Below are 18,278 nucleotides of genomic sequence, written 5' to 3'. Positions count from 1 at the left end.
TCATCAAGTAAATTTTTTGATGGGCGTCTCCATGAGGGGCGTCTCTGACCACCACCCCTTCAGCGATACATCACATAAAGTCTCTTCCTGAGTTCTCGTAATGTCCAGTCCAATATTCCTGTCCCTTCTGTCTCCACGGAGACACTCTGTTGGTGTTAATGTTTGGAGTCATACATTTATTTTGTGTACCAACATGGCAGAATTTTCTTTACCCTCTCTCTTTTCTCTGCTCCTTCTATTCCATCCTCCTATGCCTATATCCTCCCACTCTTCCTCCCCTTCTCTCCCAAGCTCCAATCAGATCCTTTCCTTCTACTATTGTCATACGTTCTCTTCTTTTCCTTCATTTACTCCCAACCTAAACGTACACAATAACGAGATACCTCGATTCCTCTGCTCTTCCCATCCGTTCCTTCACCCAATGTTGGCATTTCCAATTTCTTCCCCCCTACCCCTCCTTACCCTGTGTAAGCTTATTAAATCGATGCCTTATAAAGGGGTCACATGATCACAAATAATATATATATATATATGAAAAAAATAAATATATATATATATATATATATATATATATATATATATATATACATATAAATATAAAAATTTATATATATATATACAGTATATACATATAAATATACAAATATATATATATATATATATATATATATATATATATATATATATATATATATATGTGGGGGAGAGAGTGAGGAGGGGTGGGGGAAGGCAAGGCAGTGATAGGTGAGAGGAAGGGAAGGCAGATGTGCATTGGAAGTTTAATTACCATTCATACTGTCTCATCAAAATGCTTTTACATTGAATAACAGTGAAGATGGAAACAAAAGAATGTCTGAAATCCATTTTCTACCAGTTACACTACAAATACCGCCTAGACGCGTCCGGAGGCAAGCTGTCCGGAGACAAACCCCACCCGGACACATCCGGGAAACAAACGCCTCCCAGACGCATCCGGAGACAAACGGCACCCGAATGCGTCTGGAGACAAACGCCACCCATATGCATCTGGAGCCAAGGTGTTTTGGAGATCAACACCACATAGATGCATCCGGAGCCAAGCCAACCAGAGAAAAACGCCACCTGGACACACCGGGAGACAAGGGCAGTATAGACACGTCTGGAGACAAATGCCACCCGGACGCATCTGGAGACAAAACGACTCTAGGACATGTCCAGAGACAAACGCTGCCTGGACGCGTCCGGAGAAAAATGCCGCCTGGACATATCTGGAGCCAAGGTGTTTCGGAGATAAACACCACACAGCTGCGTCCGGAGCCAAGCGGACCAGAGATAAATGCCACCCAGATTCCTCCGGAGACAAACGCTGCCCAGACGCATCCAGAGACAAACACTGCTCGGACTCGTCTGGAGAGAAACGCCGCCTGGACGCGTCCGGAGACAAACGCTGCCCAGACATGTCCAGAGACAAACACTGTGCGGAGATAAACAAATGCCACCCCGACACGTCCGGAGAGAGAAAGAGAGAGATAGAGAGATGTGTGGGAGGGTGCTGCTCTGTGTTAGGCAGGGGCGGAATGAGGATGGGACAGATAGAGAGAGACAAAGACAGAGATGGTTGGAGTTCGGGGACTTAGCAGAGAGAAAATGTTATGCTTTATGAACAACACACACCAACAAATTATTTTAATGCTTATGTGTAATGTATTTTATAAATAATATTTATTTATTTTATATTACATCCAAATACCGACTTTATTTAACACACGCACACGCACACGCACACGCACACACACTTGGTGCTTTGACGATATCGGCAATTCTTCAAGAATTGACAGATTGGAGTCAGTGTAATTGCCGACTTCAGTACGTACTGTATACAAACCAAAAACCTTGAGTCACTTTCACCCTTGTTTTGTGGGAATTTCATTAAACAAATTATAAAAACAATGTTGTATTCCAGATGTTTCAGGGAGAAGTACATAAACATTAATTTTTATAAACAGCTGCCAATCGTCATGTGACGAGTGGAAAAAAACATTCGCTTTGTAATTTAGAAAACATTAATATGGCAAATGTCTTGGAAATCGGGTGTTATCAAATATATTTTGCTTTGAAACTCACAAAGAGAAACCATATAACCTTTGCAAATCATGTACCTCCACCTTGTAGCAACTGTCGACTGGACATCCCGATCGGGACAAGAACTGTACCACTATCTAATATAGGGCGCTCGGCAAGTGGCTTACACACTCAAGCAAGCACTTCAATTAAATGTTGATAAGGAACGGCTGGCCAGGCTGTAGCTGCATACCATATACAATCCCTTTAACTTTAAAGCCGGTATTCACTGCACCGGCAGCAGTTACATAAATTAAATGAATTTGTTCAACTAATGACTTTATCCACAAGAGTTGCTGTTTAACATAGAACAACCCTGGAGACATCACAAAGTATGATCGCCCGTGAAATAAACATTGTTGATAATCTGACACGTTGCCTGCTTGTCTGTGCACGCGTCATGTGGTACATTGGTTCGGGGTCTGCACAAACATTATAACTTTATTTTAAAACGTCCATTTTTCAACAGATTTGCTTCGATTCCTTGAAAAGCGCCTTGCGTAACCTCTGAAAATATCGACACAGACAGATCTGGCAGATGCTATGGATAAGCACTCTCACTGGGGGACAGGGCACAAAATCAAGCAGTAAATGCATTAAATCATATAGTGTGTCTTTGAGGTCCTTCTCAGTCATTTGAAATTTAATGCATTTACCTCATGAAAAAGGGGTTTTTGGTTGGACTTTCACACAATTTGTTGCAGTCGAGTTTGAGTGTGTCAGCTACTATAAAAAAGTGGAAATATAAATCAAATCGGAGTTAAACAAGGCCACGAGGCCGCCAAGAACATTCAAGAAGCCTCACATTCCCCGTACAAAATCTCTTTAAGACCTAAATTCATCAAATTTCAATGTATTTTCACAGAAATAGTTTTATTCGAGTCTGAACCTCCATTACAGAACACCAAAAGTGAAAACAGAAATCGAATAAAACTTAAGACAAAGTCATGAAGCCACTTGGAAGCACATAGAAGCTCCTCAGCTCACGTTACTTAATATATTGCTGCGGCCCTGGGTACCGAGACACCAGCTTGTAACTCAGAGGGATTAATCCCCGGTTGTCCTCGGTAGAGCCGGACCTGGGGCCACCGCTCACAATTAACGTTGTGGTACGGTGGGTTGTTTTAAAACCATGAATGCCACCCAGTGAGCCACAAGTTCCAGTGTCCACCCTCTAATTATTCCATTTAACTCAAGGTCACGTGGTTATCTGAGCGGGGACCGTGCCCTCGGCAAAGCACCAATGTTATCTGATTAGATTTTAATTAGGGCGGCCGGGCGTTTTGACCACTGGTGCGTGCCGATGATTTTTGGTCAAATCTGTGGTTATTACCTCCCAGTCTATCTAGGTTTGGACAATGCTAGACCAATAGAAGGAAAGGACAAACACGGACAGGTTGGAAATCGACAAATAATTTATTAATTACAAGATAAATAAATAAAATGAACTTTTTATTTGCTGAGGTAAATAAAGAACGAATTTCAAAGCAAAATCAATCAAAATGCCAGGAAAGATACAAAGAGGAGATGCTTATCGGGGGGCGAGGGGGGGTCGACTTACTTGCAGCTAAACACAGACATGGGTATCCAACAGATCATTCAGGGGGAGGGGGGGGGAAGATTCGTCTCGCTCACCAGAAAGTCACCCGTGAAGCCAAAACGTCCTGAAATGCGTGTGTGCGTGTCACGTCCATCGCCAGCACCCAGCTTTGCCGTGCACCCTCTCGAGGGGCAGCCGTGAATGCCAGTCGAAGTCTGGAGGGCACCAAGATCATCCGTCATGGGTTTAGACCCTGGTGTTGTTGGTGACCAACCCATGCCTCACTTGTTGGCGGCGCTGCTCACACCCACACGCGCACCACACACTCGCTTGCCGAAGCAATGGGAAGGCCGAATTGTCTCGTCGGTGCTGGTCAGACACCCCCTTCTTGCTCGCTTCTCTCACCCTTTGCTTTTTCCTCTCTCCTTTCGTTTTTTTCTTTTTCCTCTTTCGCTTTTTCTCCTCACGCTTTTCTCTCCTCACGCTTTTCTATTCACACTTTTTCTCTTCAGAACGTACCTCTCGCTCATTTTTATATCTCCGGGCCGTCTCCGCGGGGTGCCATCGGTCTCAAGCTCACCCCGCCCCACTGGCGCACAGTTACCATGACGACCCGTGTGCTCCCAAAAAAGGCGGGCGTCGGAGCTCACAAAAGATTGCCGCTGAGGAAGAATGGGGGCGGGCTTTAGAACTCGTGAAAGAAATGTGTGTAAACGTGTCTGTCGTAAAGAAAAAAGCTTCCCATAAGAGGGGGTCTATCATTTACCCTTCTCAACGCATCACATTTAAAATCCCATTAGACATGGGGATGGTGCTAATCTGAACATGCATTTGAGGAAATAACTGTCTGAGGACCTGGATGTGTGGATGCATTCATCAGACCGGATTCTGAAATCCTTAACAATATAAATCCACAAAACGAAGTAAAAACGTCCAAAAAAAACCACCCAATTTTTACAAACCTTGCTGCAATCGAGTGTTAGGCTACCTTAGATAGTGTGAAAAGTGAAAACAGATATTGAATTAAAAGTTCAAATAAAAGTGAGGCTTTTCAAAACAAAAACCAGGTACATATAATAGTACATTCTCAAGAGAAAAATCCTTTCCCACGTCATAAAACACAATGTTTAAAGCATCCACGTACAATCCTGATATAATCTAACAGCTTATAACATCAAGCATGTAGTGAGATGCATAACTTCCATTAAAATATTCATTTAGACATCTTTATGAGAAGAAAACCGGTGCGGCCTTGCATCCATCTATTGACTGACCCGCGACGCCATCAGGTAGGCCCGAACTTAAATATCACTAACTCGACCATTATAAATACAGCCATTCACAGGTATAAAGATCAGGCATTCCATGATATCAATGAGGAAAGTGAAAAAAAAACATTTTGAGTGCTTTATCATTAATAAATCATTGCGACCTGTTCCAGGTCAAAGCATGGTTGAGCAGGCCAAAAAAAAATGGTGGCTTCAGACCCCAGTGAGGTAACCCAGGATATACCTTAAGACCCCAGAAAGCGAGGTGGCCAAGGATCGCCTGATGAAGGATATAATTAAATAATGCCGTTAATTATCTTCAAAAGGGGTGTTTTAATTAACCCAATCACTCAATTTTCACTCTTGCACTTCCTTGGAGTTTTCTTAGTATGCATGCAAAGTTTCAGACTGCTAGGTTTTATAGTTTTTGAGTTATGGATGACACACACACACACACACACACACACACACACACACACACACACACACACACACACACACACACACACACACACACACACACACACACACACACACACACACACACACACACACACACACACACACACACACACACGACATGAAGCATTATAATGTGTAACTGTGTGTATTCCCAGCTTCAGATTTTAACATCACCCACAAAGACCACTCCTGGTTTGATCACACACCCCACCAGATGTGGTGGAATTGCCATATTGGATTCCTAGCGCCTGCACAGCCTGCACATTTTGGTCCAAACACCATGTGCCGCATGTTGAATGAAACATCAAAAATAAAAATGAAAAAAATATCTCAGTACCTGCAGTTAATATTAATGATTGCGGTGGACCACAAATTGGTAGTTACTTTTGTTTGACTTCTCCCTGCAGGAAATTCGATTTGTCCATTTCTGTTGACAAAATGGCCGATCTGAAAATTGTGTGCAAACAGAATAAAAAAGGACTGTTTGATTTTAATGTTTATTTCAAACGGTGTAATCTTTGAACTGTCTGATGCCGAGTTTGATTTCCGGATGAATCTGATTTGACATAATCTTCAGCCGAGTGCAGTGCCTCCAGGAGGAACTGTATTATGGAATGCACCATCCTTCTGGGGAACTTTCAACTGGCTGGCTGATTTGCAATGAGAAATTTAAACATACTTTTTATTCTTTTGGTTGCCACCCTGGCCAAAAACTTTGTATCGGTCAAGTGTGCGAGACACCTCCCCTCCTTCTCTGCATCTGCTGTGGAACCCCATGAGGCATCATGATTGCCGAGCATCCAACCGAGTATCGGATGTGATGATCACAAGCAATGCCTTTGAAGCAATCATGGATTTGTAGAACAGCAGAACTCATATAAGGGTTAATATGAATATCTATACGTTTTCAAGTTCCATATGGTTCCTATCTGACATGGATCCATCATATTTTCGAATGATTATAATCATTTCAAAGGATTCTGGACCTCGAGCTATTGGCCAAACATGAACCTGACAGGTTTGGGGTTTTTTAAAGAGAATTGTGAAGATGATGTCTCAGATCTCCTTTGGAAACACAGAGAAGAGTCGTTAACCATCTGCTGCAAAGTCACACTTTTCTTCCACCCACGTATGGTGTGAGGGAGGGGGAAGGGGGGGAACAACATGGATGTAGCTTTGATTTCATTCCCAGAGATCCATTGAAACCTTTTTCTTGAACGCCTCGACGTTCGTTATCGTCTGTGGAACTCTGCAGGTCTCCTCGCAGCGGCTCCTGAATATCTGATGTATTGTCTTCCACCTGTGAGTCTCTGTGAATTGTGACAAATTAGCGAGCGAGGCAGCAGGTAGCTGGCAAAGATTGGCTTTCCCCTGGAAGTCGGTAATTAAGTTGAGTTACAACAAAATTCGGGGATAATCAAGTTCAAGAAGAGCATTCAACTCCAGCATACTATACCCCTTCGGCATGCTCGTACGACACTCCAAAGGTATGCAGAGGTTCCAAACAAGCGTGCACATCTTTCTCTACTAATCAACTCCGACAGGTGATGACCTGAACCTCAAAGAGGACACAAAAAGTATTTGCTGTTGCATTCATCACTCGTCATCTTTATAAACACCCCAATCATCAAAAAGCTGCATTGACCTCAACAATCCACAGCATTCAACAAAAGGTGATGTAGAATCTCTCTATGGAATAATTAACTCATATTGTTTAAACGTACTCAGACAAAAATACTATTACTACGTTAACTGCCCCGGTTATTGGCATATTTTTGTAAAGTTGTCTGCAGAAAGTATATGGGCTAAGTCTTTCACGAACCAGCAGGCCAGACCAATAGGAATACACTACAATAGGAATACAATAGGAATACTAACGTTCGATTGGAGCTGATTTGGGCAGGAATTTAACATTTGTTCAGGGTGCTGGGTATAACTCATTTACTCTTCACGAACGACATCATGGACTTTTTTTTTTCGTTCATAAAATAATGCTGGTAGACAGGGCACCCGGTATAACATCCGTCCGAGGGACAGTGCACTTTGTGATGGAACACCCTACCTGCGGAACACCAATCCGACAGTTTATTACCTCCGCCACTGAGGGTGACGGAGGTTATGTTTTCACACCTCTCTGTCTGTTTGTTTGTCTGTCTGTGGGATATCTCAAAAAGTTGTGTACGGATTCGGACAGAACTTGGTGGACACATTGGGTGTGTGACAAGAATTGATTCAATTTTGGTGAAGATCCGAATCCGGATCCAGATTCGATAATTTTTTAAGTGATTCTTCACCATTGAGAGATAGGGATAAACTAATATTTCACACAATATCTCAAAAAGTTGGGGACGGATTTGGATGAAACTTGGTGGACACGTTGGATGTGTAATCACGACAAATTGATTCAGTTTTGGTGAAGATCCGAATCCGGATCTGGATACGAGAATTATTTATTTTTAAAGTGATTTTAAAGTGATCTTCACCATTGAGAGATGGGGCCAAAAACGATATCGTACAGTAGAGCATGATATTTCAAAAATGTGTTGGGACCGATATGTTCTCGTGGATCAGGCATTATGTGGCGGAGCTATGCGCACTACCAAATTCCCTTCTCGTAGTCAGATAGTGAATCGAACCCACACAAGATAACTCAAAGGTCAGTGAGCTACCTCCGTACCATCCTGTCATATTACAGAGAAGACTCCAGAAAATACCAGAGAATGCAACCCTATCTGCCCCCACTGAGTACAACTCACATAGATTCCTTTAGTCTTTACTAATAATAATTCATGGATCTGCCTGGAGACTCCCGGGGAAGCCAGCTCATCAAATGATGTCAGGAGACTGGAACCTCACATTGCAAGTGCACAAACAGGCTCCCACAATGTTAGTTACTTCCACGATATTCCCGACTGGAAATGCTAAAGAATATGAAAATTAAATTAATAATTGTAGAACATCGGATCAATTTTAATTAACAGTTTATATTTTTCACTCAATCATTGACTTTCCAAAGGTGCTACATATGTATGGTTTGGGCAACATGCAATTCAAAGCTTTAGTTAATTTTTGTCACAAACAATACCCCCTCCTCCACCACCACCCTTCCTTACACACACACACACACACACACACACACACACACACACACACACACACACACACACACACACACACACACACACACACACACACACACACACACACACACACACACACACACACACACACACACACACACTTCCCCAGCCGGTTTTAACTTCATTTGATCAGTTTATGGTAGCAAGGGATAGCCTATGCCAATATGGCTGTGTGATGGTTGCTTGCCGAGCTGCGCCCCTTAGCACCCACAGACAGGCATGTTTGTTTTGAAGCCCTGGAATCGGTCCCAAAGATCAATGGTACTTTAAAATATATATATTTTAAGCATCACTGCAGGTATTAAGTTATGGCAGATGCTCAAAGCTTGAAAGGTGTGATAACGCCTCTTAATGAACATAATCCGATCCTATGTACCATACTCCATGACACAGAGTGCTGGTTCTGCCAAAGCAGTTTCTTGGCGAGGGTCATCCTTGGCGATTTACAATCCCCCTGTTCATGGTGCCGGCGATAGCTCGCCGACTCTTCGTGAAGGTACACAGTGGGATCTTTAACATCCACCAACTAATCCCGGCAGATGTGACGCCCAGTTTAACGTCCATCCGAGGGACGGCACACGCATTGATGAATCACTCTACCTGTGAAACACCAGGATGACAGTTTATAGCTGGGTTGGGATTCAAACCCAGGCTTCACAGCTTGGGGGCAAGTTTTGGTACCTCCAGGCCATCCTGTCAACCCTAGTAACATAATACGTCCATATAAGAGACACAGTATATGCACAAATTACAGACCACCGGCAAAGATAAAACACCCCTGTACATGAATTGGGGTCATTCTGATCCGATGCAGCAAGTCTGGATGTAATCAGCCCGCAACTGCAGAGTAGTGCGACAAACAAACAAACACACAGACACCGATCTGTGAATTAGCGAGGATAAGTGAAGAAAGGGGGAAGTGATTGTGAATTTAATGTTCCATATTTATTTAATTTTAATACTGCTCTTCACAAACAGGGACAGCAAAAACGCAGCCATGATAGGCCGAATTGTCTTCTCATGCGCCAAAGTTCCCTGTGTAACGTTGTTAAGAACAGGAAGAAATGGGGAGGGAGGAGAGAGAGTTGGGGGTGAGGGTGCAGGCAGTTGGAAGAGGGAGATTGAGACGTTGGGAGGGTGGTTGAGGACAAGTAGTGTGGAAGGGGGGTTAAGTTCTTGGGTTTGGGGCAGTTGAGGACTTGAAGCAAAACAGGGGAGAGGATGACAGAGCTGGGTTGGCAGAGTGGAGGCAGAGAGAGGACAGAATTGGGATCGAGGTGTTTGAAGATTTTGAGTGGTGGGTGGGGGGAGTTGAAGACTGAGGATTTGAAGAAATGGGGAGGGGGGCACAGTGTTTGGATATGGTGGTGTGGGGGGGCACAGAGAGATGACAGTCGGGAGGTGGGGGGAGGGTTGAGGACTTGGGATTGCGTGTGTGTGTGTGTGTGTGTGTGTGTGTGTGTGTGTGTGTGTGTGTGTGTGTGTGTGTTTGTGTGTGTGTGTGTGTGTGTGTGTGTAGGGTGGACGGCAACCTGAAGTCACATTTTTCATTATGCAGAATTTCAATGGGTGTCAGATAGTCCTGTTGGGTCTTTTGGGTGTTCTTACTATTTTGAGTTCTCTAGATATTTTGGTTTCTCGAAGTTTTTTGGGTCCTTGTGGTCTTTTGTGTCCTTGGTCATTTGGATCCCCTGGGCCTTTTGGGTCCTCTGGGTCCTTTGTGTATGCTGGGTCTTTGGGGTCCTCAGTGTATTTTTGGTACTCAGGGTCTTTTGGGTGTTTTGGTTTCTCGGAGTCTTTAGAGTCTTTTGGGTCTTCGGGGTATTTTTGGTCTTTTGAGTGTTCTTTGGGGAATTTTTGGATCTTTGGAGTCTTTTGGGTATTTAAGGGTCTTCAGGGTCTTTTGGGTTCTCGGGGTTGTTTTGGGTCTTTTGAGTCCTCTGGGTACTTTAGGTTAACTATTTGAGGTCACAACTGTGTGTGACGTCAGGTCAGCCTGTCCAACCAATGGGTGAAGAGCAGATATCCATCTATACATACTTACATGCATGCATATACATGCATAATCACATACACTTAGCTCCATTATAGTATAGGAGAGATATATAGAGTAAACCTGCCATCACTGGTCTGTTCTGTGGTTGGCACGTGATAGCACTGGACCAATCATGTTCGGTGATGTACCTCGGGCTGCATAGCTAACACTCGGTGGCCTCGGCTTCACTTTTTAACCCCCCCTAATTTTTGCTCATTCGTTCGTGATAGCGAGCTACAAAGTATCACGATCCAGAGTCATGTGTACTAAATACAATATTGCTGAGTTTAGTGGACCGTTGACGCTTCATCTCGGAGGAGATAACAAACACTTCGCTGCATTATAGTATAGATTAGAGATGTCCAGTGAGATAGCAATGACCTCATGTTTGAGAATACATACATGTATTCGAAGCAGCATGTCCAGAGTGGAATAACCTTAAGCAAAAGCCAAACAGATGATCAAAGAAGATCAGAGAGTGGGAGAAGATATGAGTCTTGGATTCTGTTTTCACCATCGATTATTAAATTACTTTGCTGATGATGGAGAGAAGGCTGACCTGTCTGTAGTTTAGGTTATCAGTCGGGATAAGGTGGCAATTGGGGTAACATTTGCGTGATCTCTGAATAATTTAAACAGAGCTTCAAACATCCCGCGATACCATTTGATGACGATGATGTCAGGCACGTGGAACATGTCTTTCAATCCAGACAAATCTCACACTCTCACTATGTCTCTTCGAAAGGACCGTTTACAAAACCCCCCATCCACTTTCTCAACAATCCTCTGGAAGAAGTCTTTTCTTTCAAGCTTCTAGGTCTCACTATCTGCCATGACCTTTCCTGGGAAAGTCACATTTCCAACCTCGCCTCAAAAGCCAGTCGCCGACTGGGAATCCTCCGTCGTGCAAAGTCCTTCCTCGGCCCTCTTGAGCTCCTGACCACTTACAAAGCTTTTGTCCATAGCCTGATGGAGTACTGCTCTCCCCTCTGGGCTGGTGCTCCTGCCTCCCACCTTTCTCGGCTTCATGCTGTCGAAACCAGGGCATTTAGGATCATCGGCATCTCCCGCAATGAAGCTGTCTTTGGGCCTCTCACTCAATCACCGCAGGTTGGTCGGTGGTCTTTCTGTCTTCTACCGACTCCTCTCCAGCCTTGCCCCCCCTGCTCTCTCTGCGATTTGGCCCCACCACATTTCCACAGGGCGCTCAAGGTCCGCCAACAACCCCCTTCTGGTAAAACTACCAAAATCACGAATCACTGCTCATCTTCACTCTTTCATTCCTCTTTTTTCCCGCCTTTGGAATAAACTTCCTCACTCTATTCTTTCCCATTCTTCCCTCCAGGCTTTCAAAACAGCTGTTCACCACCACCTCTTATCTTCCCCCATCCAAATCCTCGATCTTTTCTACCCCCGCTAATCCACCCAAGCCCACTTCCTTCATTTCTCCTGCTTTCCTTCCTGAAAGTCCCTGAAATGTCCATCTTCTCTTCGCCATGTTCCCCGTCCCATCCCCATCCCTCTCCCTTCCACAGTTCACCTAATGTGTCTGTTCCCCACTGTTTTGTCCCTTCCATTCCCGCCCCTCTTGTCTCATGCCTCCTTGCTGTGAGTTGTGTGTTAGCTCTCATACGAGCCTCGACCAAGGTATACAAAAAAAAAAAAAAAAAGGCTCATGAACGAACTTGCACTTATATCACTGGTCGTGTTCTTTCACGTGAATTACAATTGGATTTGGTAGACAAGTGGAGAAACACACATCGTGTATGAGATTCGAACCTGGGTTTACCTTGGTCGCGTGCCAAGCTAACAGGCAAATGGGAAATTATTTAAATTTTACCATTATTTTCACTGCAGATTAAGCAGACATAATGTATAATATGACATGCTGGTTATTTTTTAAAAACACTGAACAATGCTCACAGTGAGAGTCTGTGAGTCTGTGAGTCTCCCTCTCTCTCATGTACCATACTCTTCGTCGAGCATCGGTGCCACCAAAGCAGCTTCCTGAGCAAGGGCTATACTGAGTGGTTTGCCATTGCCTACCAAGCAGGAATTAGGACAGGATTTTGGAATTTGTTCATGATGTCAGCGATAGCTCACCTCTCTTCATGAAGAACACCGTGTGATCTTTAGCATCCAACAACGAATTCCGGCAGTTGGGATTCCTGGTAAACGTTCATCCGAGGGACGGCACACTCATTTATGAATCGCCCTGCCTGTGAAACACCGGGTTGACAGTTTATACCTGGGTCGGGATTCAAACTCAATGCGAGACAGCTTTGAGGCGAGTGTGCATACCTCAAGGTATAGGCCATTCTGTGAGCCCACAGTAAGACTTTTAACATTTAAATGGATTTGTATCCAAAATATTATCAGTGGAATCATGCCACTTAATTTATCTTCCACTTGTTTCGAAGCCATGTGCATGATGAATTGATTAATGTTGAAAAGGTTTCATGGAGAGAACAATATGAAACTGGAAATTAAGCAAATAATAGATTAACTGCTTTGCTATTTTCACGCTGACTCAAAATAATAGGCTGTGTTCCACCAACAGAACAAATCAGAATTGTGTGTCTTCCTGAGGGGAACTTGGAATGAGAGGTCGAGGTGTCGAAGGAGGGTTTTTAGCTCCTGATCGTGAGCAGACATTGCCTAAGCAATAGTAGGGTGGAGGGAAAGCCATAAAAAGATGATATGTGGACCAATCGATGAACATAATCCTTACAGTCCACAGTCCTGAGAACGTGTTAGCGGAAGATCATATACCTACTCTGAAGCTTTTTTTCCATTGCCACCTCTGTCCAGTTTGTTCCAATAAATACTGTCAATCATTGGAACTCCCCTCGGTGAAGCTGAATCTCCTAGCTTTTTACTCCTGGATCGCAGACGGATTGGTGAGCTTCTACCACCTCCTTTATGGTCTTGCATCCCTTGCCTGAAATGTGTTCCGTCCTACACCAACCCAACCTCCCTTCCTCCAAACCTTCATTCACTATGCTTCTCCATGAGGCACACATTTTGTCGGTAATCCACTTCTGGTAAAACTCCCAAAATCCAAGCTCACCTCCACTCATTTGTCCCTCTTTTCTCTTGCCTGCGAAATCAATTTCCTTAGTCTGTTTAATCTCATTTTTCCCTCAAGGGCTTCATGATGACAGTTCACCTCTTCCTCAGGTCATCCTCAACCATAATCTTGATCTTTTTTTTTACCCTCTTTAACCCTCTCGAAGCCCACCCCTTTGATTCTATGTTATTGGCATCACCCACCAACCCCCTCCCCCCCCCAATCCCACCTTCTCCCTCACCCTCCTTTCCATTTTTATTCCATTTCTGTTTTATTCCCTGTTATCCCTCCCTCTTCATTCAGCCCATTTCTTGCTGTGTTTGAAGCTGTATCTAGCTTGTTCACTCCCTGTCTTATCCTCCCTCTCCCCTTGTTAATATTCTTCCTCCAAGTGTCCCTCTGTACCTTCCTGTTGATGTGGTTCCCCACTTTACAATTTGTTTTTTCTCTTCTGTGTTCTAGCTCTTTCATCATCCTGGAGTTGGTATACAAAAAAAGCTTGTGTACGATCAGCTCACTGAGCACACAACCAATTCAAGTCGCCTAGAGCTACAAATGCAGGGAGAGTTTCTGTAGGTCCACACGGAGAATCCTGCATCTTAACGTGAGGAATTTGGGATGTGAGCTGTTAAGCTGATTGAGAAAATTACAAACCTTCATAGCAGGTGATGATTAAAGACAGCAGAACAGCTTCTGAAAGTCCAGCATGCTCCGCATCACTCCCAGATAGCAAAGCCAGCACATCAGGATGGCAAACTCTCTGCCGGAAATCAACTTCGGTCTAAACCATATGGCTCCGAATATTTGATGAGGAGGATTTATGAGGTCCAAGGTTCTTGGAAGACTTTACAATAACCTTGTGGATGTCAATTTGATGATGTCTGAGAGGTCCTCTTGAGAAAAACACACTCAAGGTTCGATTGAGGAAAACCTTTCAAAGTACTCTGCAGATGGCAGTCATAAAATGTCTTTATCCAGACACATTCAAGTTCCCAACATTAGATCCACATAAAAGTTGAGCTCTCTGACCTTACCCCTTCCTCCGTAATCTGCTGCCACTATGTGTAAAGTCTTGTCTTCAATGTGTATTCTATTTCATCACAATCCTTACTGTCAATGTCTCGAACAATGGACATGGTTCAATGCAAGGTCAAGTTCTGAAAGTCCATCTTTGCATTAAAAGCTCATCTCTTGCTTTTTCTTTTCCCCACTCATTCTGCTTTCTGGCTGTCTTCCTTTCTGTGTTGATCCTTTGTTGATCAATTTAACTTTCTCTGCCAGCAAGTTGCAATGAAAGCATCGAGTTTGGTCACGCGTGCCTTGTGCTACTGATCTCACATCTGAAAGTCCTTCGACACACCTGTTGTCCAAATGTCCTCCTGGTTAACGAACATGGGTTCCAAAATTGATTTTTTTTTCTTTCTAAGAGCCAGGCTCATGGAAGAGCAGGGTTAAGTTGACAGTGGGGGTAGCAGGGCAACAACTGGGCACAATCAACAAGGAAAACCTTTTCAACCACACATCTCTACGACTCATACATTATAGATGACTTGTGGAGTTGAGCGTGAACCCCCGCTCTCCCAGCCCTGTCACTGAATTAAAGGGTACCATTGAGGAGACAGTTTCCTCCAGGGGGAGGTGGACTTGCTTCAGTGATGATGACATTCAATGATGACGACACCCTCCCAACCATGCTTATGCATTGCATCTTACAAACCTTATGACTCGTACTCGTACACTGCAACATCACATCCCACAACGTGAATATCACACCTAAAATCTCAGGTTTTATAGGTGAAATGACATTTTTCAAACATCTATAGCTGATCAAGATAATAATAACAATTCTGTATGTAAGGTTATTATAAATATTTAACAATAAGTGCACCCCCAACTCATGAACCTGCCCAGTAAGGCAAGGCTCAGGTCCAACATCGGGCACCATATGGTAATCATTTGGGACTATGCTGACTGCTGACATTATGCTCCAGGTGTTAGATACCCACACCTCCAATGGGAGAGGGCAAGAGTCATGTGACTGCAGTATGCAGATGGTAAGATCCATGGTCGTTTTCATCATCAAAACAATAATGATAATCATCAAGTACGGGATGTAGGTGATATCATGTAATTCCCAATCACTCCATCACAGTTGATTTCTATAATTGGTGTGTACATACATGATGAACATGGCAGATTGAATCGCTCGACCCACCAATGATTGTCTAGTTTAAACTCAAATGTCTGTGTAGTGTCTGCCTCTACCACAGTCTCTGTGTGAGACTTAAAAAAAATTGCTTCTCCCATTTATTCAGGTGTGTTCTTTGAAGAGTTTGAGCGGATGACCTCTTGTTGCTCTGTACTCAGCTGTGCAAGAAAATAAGTGTTCGGGTTGTACTCTGACTATACCATACAGGATTTGTTGATCCATTATAATGTCACCACATCTCTCCCCTGGAATCCAATGACCTTCTTGGCAACTATCTTGAACCTGAAGTGTCACAAAATGTTACCATATTCTGGGTGTGGTCTTATCAAAACCTTGAGGAGAAGTGGGGGTGTCTTCCTATTCAGGTGAGTGAAGGTTTCCTTCATGATCGCACCTTGATGGGAGGTTTTGTCGACAGCAGATGAAACGTGTTGATGGAATTTGAGTTCCATACTTATGAGGACTCCCAGCTCCATTTCCATAGGTATACTTTGCAGTTGAAGTCCTTGCATGTCGTAGTCTGCAGGTGAACCCGAGGAAGGATCATTACGGGGATTAGCACTTGTGCTTCGATTGAGGGGTCTCATGGGTCTTGCAAGGTTATTGCTACCACTTTGTTTTATTATCTTTCTTCATGTGAGAGCTCCTATTTGTCAACATTCTATGTTTTAGAGACACTTTAGGCCAACTAACTGCAGCACTCGTGTGGCATTTCGAGCTTGGAACAAGGCACTCACCTTGGATTGGGTGATCACACCGAACACTGAGAGCGATTCTCACATCTGTATTCCATCTCCATACCATTCCTGGAAAAGCAATTTGCACATTTCAGCTCGCTTTACTTACTCTCTTCTCGTTCCTCTCCCATAATTCCTCCTTCATTTCCCCTCGTTCCTCCCTCATTTCCCCACATTTCCCCTCGTTCATCCCTCATTTCCCCTCTTTCCTCCCTCGTGTCCCCTCGTTTAATCCTCATTTCCCAATGCCCCTCACAATAAGATGAATTGTATGTGTTTGCCCCAAAGAAGATGCTCATTACATTGCAAGTCTGTAAACTTTTTCCAAAACTGTTATTATATGCTGTCCTGTAGGAATCTTACAAGTAGCCCGAAAGGATGGAAAGGATTTTGGAAGGACTCGAGAGGATTCTTGTAGAACAGCTTGATAAGAACTATAACAGCACATTTACATTACTATTCTGAAGTGTGTGTTTGATCTGGTTTAACTTAATCCAGGTGTAATGAACAGTGTTCGACTCACTTTTGAGTTTATGTAAACGTGTGAGTTACTTTAAACACATTATTGAGTGGACGCACCTGGCATCTTCGGCGTTCCCAGTTTACGTAACTCGAACCTGCACTCACCTGCATGGTCCCACCACATAGCAGCACTCTTCGGTGTTCCACAACAGTAATTACATTGGCATTTCTTCAACTACAATTTGAATTCTTCTTCAATCATCAATAGAGTTTTAGTCCTCGGGCCGTTCAAAAGGTTCTAAGAAGCAGTTGAAGTAATTCAAGAAATACCGTTTTTTTTTTTTAAAAAGTGTGCACGTGCACGCGCACACGCACACACGCACGCGCGCACAAACACACACACACACACACGGCCAAACGTATGCGGACACCCCTTCTTCTGAGTCGATTCAGCTATTTCAGCCACATTGCTGACAGGTGTATAAAATCAAGCACACAGCCATCCATCTCCACACAAACATTGGTAGTAGAATTGGCCATATTGAAGAGCTCAGTGACTTTCAATGTGGCACCGTCATAGGATGTCACCTTTCCAACAAGTCAGTCCATCAAATTTCTGCTAAGCTCGAGCTGCCCCAGTCAACTGTAAGTGCTGGTATTGTGAAGTGGAAACATCGTGGAGCAACAAGAGCTCAGCCACGAAGTGGTAGGCCACACAAGCTCAGAGAACGAGACCGCCAAGTGCTGAAGCATGTAAAAATCATCTGTCGTCGGTTGCAACACTCACTCCCGTGTTCCAAACTGACTGGAAGCAACGTTAGCACAAGCAGTGTTTGTTGAGAGCTTCATGAAATGGGTTTCCATTGCCGAGCAGCCGAACACAAGCCTAAGATCACCATTTGCAAGGACAAGCATCGTCTGGAGTGGATTAAAGCTCACCGCTATTGGACTCTGGAGCAGTGGAAACACATTGCCTGGAGTGATGAATCACGCTTCACCATCAGGCAGTCTGACGGATGAATCTGGGTTTGGTGGATGCCAGGAGAACGTTACCTTCCCGAATGCATCGTGCCAACTGTAAAGTTTGGTGGAGTTGGAATAATGGCCTGGGGCTGTTTTTCATGGTCTGGACTTGGCCTCTTAGTTCCAGTGAAGAGAAATCTTAATGCTGCAGCATACAATGACATTCTAGATGATTCTGTGCTTCCAACTTTGTGGCAACAGTGTGGGGAAGGTCCTTTCCTGTTTCAGCATG

The 18,278-nt window shown here is 43.8% G+C and overlaps 1 protein-coding gene across 7 annotated transcripts in view; it reads right to left on the bottom strand.

Moving 5' to 3' along the window:
* Positions 1-18,278, bottom strand: part of LOC147018910 (uncharacterized) — a 295,213-nt gene that overhangs the window by 122,304 nt on the left and 154,631 nt on the right. For 4 of the 7 annotated variants that reach the window (XR_015062581.1, XR_015062580.1, XR_015062582.1 and 1 more), the window contains one exon: positions 16,562-16,630. Coding sequence is in view for 3 of the 7 variants with exons in the window: in XM_085899020.1 (XP_085755146.1) it covers positions 16,115-16,344; positions 16,562-16,630 (299 nt within the window). In the remaining 4 variants the exon portion in view is untranslated. Of the gene's footprint in view, positions 1-15,394; positions 16,345-16,561; positions 16,631-18,278 lie in introns of those variants that run through there. The other 3 variants (XM_085899020.1, XM_085899022.1, XM_085899021.1) reach the window with 1 other exon arrangement.

The sequence above is a fragment of the Eptatretus burgeri genome, chromosome 10 (assembly GCF_056783735.1).
Source record: "Eptatretus burgeri isolate ZD-2024b chromosome 10, Ebu_testis_v1, whole genome shotgun sequence".
Taxonomy (NCBI): Eukaryota; Metazoa; Chordata; class Myxini; order Myxiniformes; family Myxinidae; genus Eptatretus; species Eptatretus burgeri.
Note: the sequence above shows the minus strand (reverse complement) of the source record. Positions and strands in the feature narration are given on the sequence as shown.